This window comes from Epinephelus moara, chromosome 20 (genome assembly GCF_006386435.1).
Source record: "Epinephelus moara isolate mb chromosome 20, YSFRI_EMoa_1.0, whole genome shotgun sequence".
Taxonomy (NCBI): domain Eukaryota; kingdom Metazoa; phylum Chordata; class Actinopteri; order Perciformes; family Serranidae; genus Epinephelus; species Epinephelus moara.
The window spans coordinates 38,714,315-38,727,119 of NC_065525.1; the positions used below are offsets into that span (position 1 = coordinate 38,714,315).

The following is a 12,805-nucleotide window of genomic DNA, read 5'->3' on the forward strand; positions in this document are numbered from 1 at the left end:
GTTCACACATGGCCATAGGCAGCAGTGTTAAGCCAGGCAGGGGAAAGCCAAATTCTCCGAAAAGGAGCCATCGTCACAATTTTGGTCTTAGCCACTCTATTTCATCATGAACTCAGAGATGGGGCTCAAAGTGCAAAATACCAGACTTCTCTTTTAAGGTTCCTGTGTAGCCTACAGCTGTGTTTTGCCTCCAGCTAATAAAATGACATCATTGTGACGTCGGCCCTAAAAGGGTCTATAATATAAAGTATGGAATCAGTATCGATATCGGCGACTCTGGTCCTGTATTACTTGGTATGGGATCGAAACTAAATTTTGTGGCATCACCTACCTACCCAGGTGGTATGGTCCTAGCCAATCACAACACAGTAGGGCGGGGCTAGGCGAAACCTAGTTCGGTGGGTACAGTTTAACGTTCACAACAGCCCATTACACAATAGCTCATCCAAGAACAGAGAAAGAAGGAGAGACCGGAAGTTAGAAACCTTTCAACCCTCAGCTGTGTAACTTCAGAGTGTCAGCCTGGCTGTCTGGTGAGTGTTTATGCTGTAAAGTAAAAGTCAGAAACTCGGACGTCAGTCGAGTCCGAGTAAAACAAACCTGACGTCACAGCAGTATGGCAGCACACTGGGAACCGAGCACAATTTACATTAGTTATTTTACTTTATGTTGTGTTTTATGTGTTTGAAACCTAATGTAACAACACTCCAGCTGCCATTTTTGTTTCCCTTCAGCTGATTTGTGCATGACAAAAGTCCTTGTGAGCATGTTTTATCCATGTCTGTCCACGCAAAACATGTAGGCTACACACAACACCTTGATGCTGTTGACCGATACACTTTTTAAAATTGCTTTTCGGTTATTTGATTAATGTGTATACGTCATGTTACTTATTAAGGGTTTAGTTTGGGGCTTTGCGTTCGTTGAGTTATCTTAATGTTTTAAATTTTCTAACTTTGAAATGTATTCTATATAAGTAAAGTTTATTATTATGAAAATTGATGGCACTGTGTGTCACAGTTTTAAACCGCTGACTGTGTCATCTAATATTTTATTGTAGACCACCTTTTCTGAAGCCAACATGCCCACAAACAGCCAAGTAAAGCGGAAGCGGCTGCGCGAGGCAAAAGTAAAGCGCCGTGTACGCGTAGCTGAGTCGGACCGAGCACGCGATGCAAGCCGAGCTCGGGACCTGGTCAGCAACAGCCGTGCACGAGACGAGGGGACGCGAAAGAAGCGAGCGGAGCGTCTCCAGGCAAGAAGCTAAAGCTAGACCATGAGGGAAACTACGACGGTTTTACGACAAAAAACGTGTATGACGTGTTTCTGTAGCAGTGTTGAGTGTGAGGTTGTTTTTATGAGCGGTTACACGACAAATAGGAATACCAGTCAGTCAGTCAGTCCGTGCTGAAAGGGTTAAATTACCATCTGTTTCGAGCTTTTACCCATAGAGCAGAGTGGCGCAGCGGAAGCGTGCTGGGCCCATAACCCAGAGGTCGATGGATCGAAACCATCCTCTGCTAGTTTTATTTTTTCGGCAGCAGGATAATGGTGGACTGAAAGTAAAACAATCCTGCGTAATTTATTCTAACAATAAACTAAATACGGTGATTTTATTTTACAAAATACATTTTAATACACATTTAATAAGATATAAATTCAGTGTTTTACAGGCTTTCTCGTTAATACAAAATGGTTTTAATGTACTGTTTGGGTTCAGTTTCACAATCCAGAAATGATGGGCTGTGTTTGTAGTAGCCCATTTATATCTATTATATGCCACCATGATTAGTAATAATGTTGGGAAGTTTAAGTCAATCATAATTGTAAAAGTGACTTATTACTGTTGCTGATATATTGTCAGTTAAACAAATGAAAATAAAAAATAGGCATGTGTGTCATTCAGTGGTGAAAATAAGGCAAAGAAGCCTAAAAACGTAAACATGAGACCGTAAGTAGTCAAAACTTAGCTAAAATCTTAAGCAACTAACCCGACCAATTAATAAGCCTGCTCTAATTAATTAATTGTTTGTAGCCTACTAATTGTTTGTTCAGAAATGCAGGGAGGATGGAAAAGAGAAAACAGTTGAAAAAACAACAAAACAAACTGTTACTTTTGCATCTACTGATTCTGTAACAACAACAATTGTGTGTCGGGTCATTTGGAGTCCTGTGTACATGTCTTTGTTAAGTTTTGTCAGAGGTGTTTTGGATGGGTCAATCATGTCTATCACTTTCAGTGATAGTTTTACTAAATTTGCAATTTTCTTTTTAGCTGGACTGTCAGTGTATCACACCTGAGCTTGAAGAAGATACACACCATGGTATATGAAAAAGAAAAAATATATCGACGCGTCAACATAGAGCCTACGCCACAGCCTGACGTCACCTACCCAGAAATGTTACCGGCAACGCAGACCTCCTGTCTGTTTTTATAAGCTGAAACCATTTCCCTCAGTGGAAATGAAGCTTTTACTTACTTTCATTTCACAGATATTCACAAAAATAATATTTAAAGTTTTGTTTGTGATTTATCCTGACTTTATATGAGCAGAGGAAATCTCCACTCATCGCTAGGCTAATTTATGCGATATAAAATGCCATAGGCTTGTGCTAATAATGTTACCATGTTATATTTGTTTGGAAAGTATAAGACAGTTGTTTTGTCAGTGACCCTTGTGAGTTGTAATGGAGCCGAATTTTGTAACGTTACCTTTGTTAAATATTGCTGGCGTTGTCTCTGGCTTCATATGCAAAGAGGAAAGTTCGCTAGCTGCTAGCCTAATTTTTACATAGGCGTGTGCTAATAACGTTAGCATGTTGTATTTGTGGGGGAAAATGTGTACGGATTAACACAAATGCTTTGTCTGTGAATGCTGCGAAGCTGATTTGTGTACTTGTGTTTGAAATTGTCTACATTAAGCTATGTTTTGAAACAACTAAACCAAAGACAGTGGATAAACCATATATATATTATAATACAGTATCTTTGACTAAACTTTACAGCACTTCACGCCGCCGACTAGTGTTTTAGAGGTGTAACTGCAGTGACACAGACACACCACCACACAAGTATAAAATGCTCACAACGGCGAAGGGTCCAATTACAGGCAGGACCCTCTTGTAGGGTCCGCCACAAAAATATAAATCCCGTTAATGAGAGGAGGAGGTATCCCGAGACTGGACTCGAACTCACAACGTTGCGGGTGTCTTGGGGTATCCCGTAGTTTTCGAGCATGCGCTGTAACCTCTCATCCCCGCAGTGTTTGGGGTCCGGGGTCACGTGACGTCCGGCCGCAGTGTATTGTGGGAGCTCAGCCATAACTGTTGGCGGTTATTTCGTCGACTGTTTATATTTTTTTAGTAACTTAACTGTCTGTGTGTCTGTCGGTCAGGTATCGATGGGGGGAAGAAACTGCTGCGTGATAAACTGCCGCCGCAGGTCTCATGACCACCTCGGGAGGAAGATCCCAAACGGACTAACTTTCCACTGCTTCCCCGCCTGGAGGACCCATGAAGGGAAGCAGGTATCCCAGCTAACAAAGCGCAGGAGGGCGGCCTGGGTGGATGCGGTCGGCCGGAGCGACATCACCTTCCACCACATCTCGTCCTCCATTAGAGTCTGCTCCAGACACTTTCACTCAGGTGAGTCTCAGTCAGGTACACAGGTGCACTGAGTGTCCAGTTTATTAGGTACAGCTGTGGGGGAAAGTAATCAAATGCATTTAGGCTATTTAAGTAAAGAAATTAAAGTTACTACTTTGTACTCCATTACGTTTATCACACAAAACATATGAAGACTTTCTAAGATCTAATGTTTAGTTATAGTTATAAGATAATAATGAACTTTATTTGTATATCACTTTTCAAAACACAGTTACAAAGTGCTTTATGAGACAAATAAAACAGTATACACCATCACGATAAAGACAGCAACAAAAATATCGATCATAGGCTAAGACCAGACCAATACAAAATAAATGAATAACCAATAGAATTGATAAAAGAAGGAGAAAATTCTTGATGAATTTTAGTCATAGGGGTCCACATTTAACAACAGCAAAACTGTATCAAAACATCAGTTTACAGACCCTTATCAACTCCTGTAGTCTCGTTTATTCTGTGTATGCTCAGTACTTCACAAACTGATGGGAAACTGAACTAAAATGAAACGAAGGCTGCTCACAATGGAGGGACAACTACGCAGGTTGATTTTAGCGCTGCTCATCGTGGACTATATTGCTGTCATTGTTCATTTTAGTCAAACCATACAGTTTGAAAACGAGGCGCGGCTCCAACTAGAAAACAATGTTTTGATGCATTGGATGTGCTGAATGTGCATATTAAGGCAGTACAGGAGGAGGTGCACATTAATAATCCTCCAGGACTGTAACATGCTCATGTTTAACCCAAACAATGTGTCATGTGACTGCAGTTGGTTCACATCCAGGTCAGAACACCTTCTCACCACAAGCGAACCGCACCAGAGTTTGTTTGTAACCGGACCAAGACCACCTCTTCAAGAAGGTCTCGATCTGGGCCCCGTTTCCCAGAGCCTTCGTAGCACCACGTGCATTTGTATCTTAGGTTTCCCTTAAGCTTACGGGCTGTTTCCCAGAGTCTCCTTAGTGAGGATATATCTTCTGAAAGATATATCTTAAGAAGGGCGGTCTGAACCACTTAGGGATGCGCTCCGTTCATCCTGTCACAGTTTTAGCTTTATTAGGCCAAAATGATGCTTTTTAATTCACATCTAGACTCCTTGCGCAAATTACATGATGGGGGTAAAATTATTATGGCAATACTTTTTATATTACAACGTCATTTATTTACCTTTTTATATGAAATCAATCGATGCGTGCATCATCGATTAATACACTTTCAGCACCGTGGTGAAGGGCAGCTTCAACTTAGGATGTACCTTAGCAGCTCTCTTTACGAGCACCCACTAAGGGACAGTTAGTACATTGAAACTGGGAAACAGGGCCCTGGTTGTTTTGGTGCACACCTGAGTGTGATTGCTGTGTTCACACCTGCCCAAACTACTTTAGGAAGATTTTAGGACCATATCGCCCACCCCTAAGAGGCAGCAGTAGACCAGCAGCTTTCATGTACAGTGAGGTAAAATATCTGTTTTTGTCAGTGGAGCCAGCTTTGAAGAGAAAGTAAATAAGTTTCATTCTCAGTTCAGTTCCCTGTCAGAAAGAGGCGTCTGTTTGTGAAGTACTGAAGTGGACCCCATTTACTTCATTTCAGAATGTAAGAATAAGTAAGAATGTTGAAATGTTTTTTTGTATTTTCTGTTTGCTGTGGAGGCATGCAAGAAGAATGACATAACAACAGGCTAAGTAATTGATATACGAATGATCATTTTGGGTGGTGAAGTATTCCTTTAACACCTCCTGTATTCGCAGGTAAACCAGCTTATGAAATGCTGGAATCAGATCCAGACTGGGTCCCATCACTGCACTTGGGTCACAATGAAGGAACCTCAAGACGTCCCGAGCGTCTCTTCCAGTCTGTGGAGAAGGACAAAGACCAGAACAAAAAATCCACCAAAACCAAAGACCAAAACCAAAGACGCCGCAAGCGTCCCCTCCAGTCTGTGCAGGAGGATGGAGAGCAGAACCAAAGATGCCCTGCAGAGATGAGTTCTTCACATGAGACAGAATCAGCAGCAGCAGAAGGTGAGACTTCTGTTTCTCTGCAGCTGAGGCTACATCCACACTGATACGGTATTGTTTTAAAAGGAATAGCTATTGCTACATTTAAGCCTCATGTCCAAACCGTACTAATGAACCTTCATTAATATAGGCCTATATTTTATCTACAAGTGCACGTCACACACTGAGCGAGCCGCCTGTTAATGACGCTGTGGGCTAATGGGCATGTAGCTACTTCCATGTTTCAGATGATACATCATGTTTGTAGTCGACCAATGAAGATGAGTTTACATATCACCTTGGGTTCCAGCCCTGGAAATTAGGGGCTGGACGTCGGATGCCGCGTCTTTAACCGCCTGGAAAACACGAGGCCAGGGATGGGCACTACTCATGTGCCTTTTCTGTGCCAGCTTTTCAAGAGCGCGGCAGAGGGATGCGTCTGAGGTTGCTAAGCAACCGTAACAAGCATCGTATAGCCTATTTACCTGAAAACCTGAGTGCAGAGCTGATCTTCTTCCAGGAGTTGATTTTAAGTGTGTCGGCCTATCGTCTGTGGGACACATGTAAAGCTCTGGGTAGCCCTGCACTAACATGATCAACTTTTCCGTATTTATCAGACTGAATATTTACAGAAGAAGGGAAAGATATCTGTCGGCTGTGATTGGTTTGTAACATGACTCGTGTCTGACTGCAGAGCGTGGACACTTCCTGTGTCTGTCCTTTCAAATTAAATTCCCACATGGTCCAGTCATAGGTTTTGATTTATTTTGACAAGGTGCAGCTCCGAATGGAGTTTCACTTTTTTTTTTCCCGGCGACTTAGCAACCAATGAAATCTTGCTGACTAATGACCTTCTTGTCGACTAATGTTTGGTTGACTATTAGGTGGCAGCCCTACTTCAAAGGCAGACTCCATTGACAAAAACAGTAATTTTACCTCACTGAACACAGAGCTGCTAGTCTACCTCTGCCTTGATCAGTTAGTTTGATTATGTTACCATGTGACTTTGGTGTATTAAAGGGTCAGTTCTGATTCACCAAAGTCACATAGTAACACAAACTAACTAACTGATAGAGGCAGCAGTAGACCAGCAGGTTTTATGTTCAGCGGGGTAAAATATCTGCTTTTGTCAATGGAGTCTGGCTTTGAAGAGAAAATAGTTCGTTTCTTTTTGTATGTAAATACTCAGGGAAATGACAAATAAAGTGAATCTGAATCTGAATAGATGAGTTTCATTCTCAGTTCAGTTCCCTTTCTGAAAGAGCTGTCTGTTTGTGAAGTACTGAGCATATGACAGGATAAATTAGACTTGGATTATACTGCACGAGTTTGTAAACTGATATTTTGATATTGTTTGGCAGTTAAAACTGTGACAAAAACAACATAACACAGGCTAAGTAATTGATATACAAATGATCATTTTGGGTGGTGAAGTATTCCTTTAACACCTCCTGTGTTTGCAGGTAAACCAGCTTATGACATGCTGGCATCAGATCCAGACTGGGTCCCATCACTGCCCCTGGGTCACAACGAAGGAACCTCAAGACGCCCCGAGGACAAAGACCAGAACAAAAAATCCACCAAATCCAAAGACCAAAACCAAAGACGCCGCAAGCGCCCCCTCCAGTCTGTGCAGGAGGACGGAGAGCAGAACCAAAGGCGCCCTGCAGAGATGAGTCCTTCACATGAGACAGAATCAGCAGCAGCAGGAGGTGAGACTGACTTCTGTTTCTCTGCAGCTGAGGCTACATCCACACTGTTTCCCTTTTAAAGGAATAACTATTGCTTCATTAGTGTCCAAAGTGACTTAGTGTCCAGTGAATTTGAATCCCCTAAAACATGCGTCCACTTCCTTATTGGGTCTTATCAGTGAAGACATGTCCTCTCCTGATTTGTCACGCTTTGATATGTTGCTGTATTTGCTTTGCAATGACTCCTTATCTACCTTTGTCACGAGATGACTAAAGGTGTAAATAACAAAAGAACCTATTTCTTGTGCACTAAAGTACGCCTCTGACGGCCCTCTTAATTTCAGTGTTTTCTCTTTGGGCCTCCAAAATCCTTCAAATGAAACAATTCAATTCCATGATGACGTCTTCAGATGTTTTGTTTAGTTCAGCACTCAAAGATATTCTGTTTACTGAGATATAAATGTTTGAGAGGTGATTGGACATGTTTTAATACTGTTGCTTGAGAAAGACAGAATTCACTTATTGATCATCAAATTAATTAATTCTTTGTTGATCTGTTAGTTGATTAATCATTTCAGCTGCAGTCTGTAAACAGGCTACACTCAAGTGTGAGTTCACAGAGAGAAGAAAGGTGATGATGTGAAAGTCAAACACTGCACAAAGCTTTACTGTTTTTACAGTTTAAATGAGTAACAAGCCACACAAACAGAATGTCGTCTCTGCTTCAAAATCTCCAAATATCATCAATCTCCGAGTGCCGAAGACAGTTACAGCCGTGAGTTCTTTGACCAAGAAGCAGTAGCCCCTTTTACACTGCCAGATTTTCGCCGAATGTTGGGCCGATTTGCCGGCAAGCTGCAAGCGTTTAGAGACACAGAGCCGGATTGGAGAGTTGCCCAGTTTTCCGCAACAGGAGGAGCTGTTGATGACTTGTGGGAGGAGCTGTTGATGATGCCGCACGTGCAAGTCACTGGCGGTGGATAAACAGGAAACAGCTGATAGCAGGAATGAGCAGCTAGTAGCAAGAGGGAAACACAAACCTGACGGATGGCTGATTAAGCAAATGCATACGAAAAATATGAACCTGGTGTGCAAAGGCCTTAAGATAATTACATCAATTCTGATTAAAAGCCAGATTAAACAGGTCTTTAATTTACTTTTCAGAATCTAAGGGTTTTATTGACTGGTTTAAATGCAGGTTGGCTGTTTAGACGTCTTTATTATATTATTATATTTCTGGGAGTAGACATTAAAATGGATTTTTCTGTACAATCTGTTGTTTCAGGTGAAGAGAGGCCAGCAATCCGTCCCTGGAGAGAAGTTAAATCTCTGCTGCGGTCTGCTCTGCAGCGTCAAACCAACTTCAACAAGCAGCCTGTGAAGAAGACGGACCCCTGCTTCAGAGTACGACTCAAACTAATACTTTCACGAGCACTTTACACACAGAGATTGCGCCGTAGGGCCGCCATGATGTCCCTTCTTTATACCCCATTATTACACAGAACCAGACAAAGATGGTGTCTTGTCGATTCCGTGTGTGATTTCAGACAGCGGACACTTTCGGCTGCTGTTCTTCTTTGAGTTAACTGCCAACAGCTACTTTTTAAATCTCCTGTGGCAGGTTGCACACAGAACAAGTTGTCAGAACTTCACACCCGCGCCGCCCATGATCCCGTCCTGCTGCTGGCTGTCCCATGTATACTGAGGTTGCTTTGATGCTGTCACTACCTCCATTCTGGCAAGACAACTCTGTCTCCTTATTCCGCAGTCGTACCCGTTATTACAGGACGGCGAGAAGACGTAACAACATAAAATTCCCACCTTGAAAAGGCTCTGTAAAAAGGGCTACTGACAAATTATTTCTCTTTGGCTCAATTTAAAAAATGTCATCTAGACCGTCACAAAAAACAACTAATTCCTGTGGGGTTTTTTTGTTTTTGTTTTTCATTGTCATTAAAGTTTCAGTAGATAAAAGTTGTTTTGATGAACTAACAGGTTCATATCTTGTTTCAGGACTTCTTTAGAGACGCTCTGGAAGCTTCTCTGGAGGCCTCCAGCAGGTCCAGAGCTCTCTCAGCCCGACAGCCCTCCTCTGAGAAGTTCAGTGTGGAGCTGAGCTTTAAACTTCCACCTGTGAAGGAGGAGAAGCAGACCTGTGAGGAGTCCTTCTCCTCCTCCTCCTCCTCCTCCTCCTGTGAGAACTGTGTGAAGCTGCAGAGCAGGATCATGGAGCTGCAGGAGAAGCTGTCACATCTCACAGGAGAACAGGAGGACTCATTTGTCTTCAACAAGGCTCCCATCCAACTAGAGCAGGAGCTGCAGAGTCCTGAGACAGCCCACACAGAGGAGATATACCCTGAATGTAAGTCTTAAAGGAGACCAATTAGTCTTTTCCTTATTTTCTGTCTATATATGATGTTACCGTGTCAGATGTTCATATTAAATGTGTCCAATGTTTCTAATAATGAGGTAAACCTATGTCAAAGTAATCCCTGTGAATAAAAACCTCAGGCTTCAAACCGTTCTGAATTCTTTGTTTCTAACAACACAAGCTGACGTCATCTTGTGAAGGATGTCTTCATATGATCATCAGTTTCAGGCACGATACTGCATGTGTTCACATTACATACACTGCTACTTGTAGCTACATGCTAACAACATGGAAACATGTAATCTCGGTTAGTGATGTTGTTAAAGGGTAATTTCGATATCTTTCAACATGGACCCTATTTTCCTCTGCCTTTGTGTCTAAGTGGCTAATGGGAATGACTTTTTGAAATTGGTCCAGTATTGAGTGAAAACGCTGCAGCCAATGCAATGTACACACATAGCACACATGCGCACCGTGAATTTACGTCCACTGAAAGTGTTGGTTTTTGCCACTGACAGGTTCAGATTGTTATTCTAAGTGTCTGAGAACATCATGGATACGATCCCCACAGAGATTGAGCTTTTTGTTAGAGAGTAAGATTCTTCTTGTTTAACCAGAAACAGTCCCGAAGTCGCCATTGCTCCCATCGCCAGACTCATTTTGTCATCATAAAACGCACTTCATTCTAAGTCGACAGGAACAAAATATTGACGTAGGACGCATTCACACACGAGCTATTTGGCCTGCTTTAAACGAACACTGGTCCGCTTCCACGGATAGTTCGGTTCATTTGGTGTGAACGCTTATTTGAACTCTGGTGCGGACCAAACGAGCAAACCCTGGTCCGCTTGAAAACTGAGGGTCTCCCTCAACGGATTTCTGTTTTCGGTCCTGGCCAATCGATGAGCAGGGTTTTCTTCTTCCTCATACTTTTTTTGTATTCCTGGTCAGTGGTCGTTTCGGGCAATACAGCCCCCAAACGAGCAGCTGTTGTAACTGCGTGACGTTGTCCAGGTGGTTTGGTCCGCTATAAAAAGTGCAGTGTGAGAGTGAACCGAACCAAATGAAGGTGCAAAATTCTTTGGCATTCCCCGCCCAATGGAACAGAGTCCCCCCGACTATCCTGGTGTGAATGTGCCCTTAAACTTCCTGGAGAGTTTATTCCAACATCGGAGCTCATCTGCAAAGAACATAATTGAGAATTAACAGTCTTTGTTGGACATAGAGGCAAATGTCCCACCGTTAAGATGAATGTGATCAGTACTGACGTGATGTAAGGAAGGTTCAATGACCTTGAGTTATTTGTCTCATCTGCATTTGAAATAGTTTAAACAGGCCTCTAAATGGAAAGTTCGATGTTAATTTGCTTTCCTGCTGAGAGTGAGATAAAAAAAAATCAACCTGGTGTCTGTGTGAAGTGCAGAGCTTTTAAGCGCTGCGTTCACACTAAACAGGTCTTTAAACGTATAAAAAGTGTGATAACAGCAGTTATTTTGATGTCAAGTACATGTTAAATGTGTCCGTCTGTCCTCTCAGGGATGGAGCCTCTGTCGTCACTTCCTGAAGGTGAAGATGACCCAGGCATGGGCTCGTCCAAGTGTAAGCGTCGTCGTCGTGTGACTCGACGCTTCCAGAAGGCCTGGCTGAAGATGTTCTGGTTTCTACGCTACTCGTCGACGCTGGATCAGATGTGGTGCCACGTCTGCCGCCTCCACTCAGACAAGTCCATGAAAGGCAAAGGGTTAATCAGAGGTTCCCGGGTGTTCAAGTTCCACAACATCAGGAATCACAGCCTCAGCCAGTACCATAAAGCCAACGTGTCGCGCCACATGCTGTATATGTGCAACCTGCAGATGTGACACGTTTCGCTGCTCTCAGAGATCCTCTACAAACTGAAGGTGTTCCACTACACTCTGCTTTAATGGAAACATTTATGTCTGATGACATTTCTCCATAAAATGGTTCAATAAGCTATTTTCTTAAACTTAATCTCCTCCTCCGTCATGTAAAAATCCACAATCTGTAAATATTAGGGGTGATGAAAATCTATACGGTGTAGTATGGCAGTATTTTGTATGGAAACGCTGTATCAATACACAGATGTCAAGTATCTTTTTTTTTTTTTTTTGTATATAAATCATAAATATTGCAACAACAAATTTAACTTTTGGTAATAAAAAGAGTAATAAAATCCATAGCTTTTTCGTTCCAATAGATGCAATAATAAAAATTATTGAAGAGATTAAAAACTGTATCTTATAAGATAAAAACTGACTGTCACGAAGATTTTCCTTAATGTGCAGTTGAAAAAAGGTCATACATCGCAATTTATTTGATCTCAATACTTATATAGCTAAACATTTTAATCAGATAATATTGTATCATGATGCCATCGTATCAGGGGGCCCTCTGGTGATTCCCTCCCCTACCAAACATTGGTGATTTCTAAAGTTTAACTTCTGGACACAAGATGCCTCCTGCTTCACTGTGAAGTCTGTGTTTCATACTGCGCCCTGATTGGCTCCAGACTAGTTGTGATGTCATAAATCATGCAAATACATAGAGGTGTTGAGGTGCAGCTGATATTTAGTAACTTTTATTTATTTTACTGCAGCATAAACATCTGCTCTGTGAAGCACGTCCTGTGTTCTCATTTGAGAAAATCCCATATTTTGTTTTCATTCATTCATTTCTTTTCTTTTTTTACTATATAAATTATTAATACACTGAACAAAAATATAAACGCAACACTTTTGTTTTTGCTCCCATTTTTCATGAGCTGAACTCAAAGATCTAAAACATTTTCTACATACACAAAAGACCATTTCCTCACAAATATTGTTCACAAATCTGTCTAAATCTGTGTTAGTGAGCACTTCTCCTTTGCCGAGATAATCCATCCCACCTCACAGGTGTGGCATATCAAGATGCTGATTAGACAGCATGATTATTGCACAGGTGTGCCTTATGCTGGCCACAATAAAAGGCCACTCTGAAATGTGCAGTTTTGCTTTATTGGGGGGGTCTGGGGGGGTCAGAAAACCAGTCAGTATCTGGTGTGACCACCATTTGCCTCACAC

General features: G+C 42.0%; 1 protein-coding gene and 1 non-coding gene across 3 annotated transcripts; both read left to right on the forward strand.

Moving 5' to 3' along the window:
* Positions 1 to 402: 402 nt before the first annotated feature.
* On the forward strand, positions 403 to 12,460 carry LOC126408331 (uncharacterized). 2 transcript variants are annotated; one of them, XM_050073831.1, is made up of 8 exons: positions 408 to 533; positions 1,061 to 1,255; positions 3,396 to 3,645; positions 5,415 to 5,687; positions 7,127 to 7,375; positions 8,640 to 8,758; positions 9,368 to 9,716; positions 11,262 to 12,460. In XM_050073831.1, the coding sequence occupies exons 2-8, from the start codon at positions 1,082 to 1,084 to the stop codon at positions 11,582 to 11,584; spliced, it is 1,737 nt and encodes a 578-aa protein (XP_049929788.1). In that variant the 5' UTR covers positions 408 to 533; positions 1,061 to 1,081; the 3' UTR covers positions 11,585 to 12,460. The 2 variants fall into 2 exon arrangements, with proteins under 2 accessions (XP_049929789.1, XP_049929788.1); XM_050073832.1 differs by lacking the exon at positions 1,061 to 1,255 and having other exon boundaries at positions 403 to 533; positions 11,262 to 12,459.
* trnam-cau (transfer RNA methionine (anticodon CAU)) lies at positions 1,452 to 1,523 on the forward strand. Its single transcript has one exon. It is a non-coding gene; the product is annotated as a tRNA-Met (tRNA).
* Positions 12,461 to 12,805: the final 345 nt, after the last annotated feature.

Coding starts and splice junctions, on each gene's coding strand:
- LOC126408331 (XM_050073831.1), top strand. CDS start 1,082: ATGCCCACAAACAGCCAAGTAAAGCGGAAGCGGCTGCGCGAGGCAAAA. Junction 1,256..3,395: donor AGCGAGCGGAGCGTCTCCAG/GCAAGAAGCTAA, acceptor TCTGTCGGTCAG/GTATCGATGGGGGGAAGAAA. Junction 9,717..11,261: donor AGAGGAGATATACCCTGAAT/GTAAGTCTTAAA, acceptor CTGTCCTCTCAG/GGATGGAGCCTCTGTCGTCA.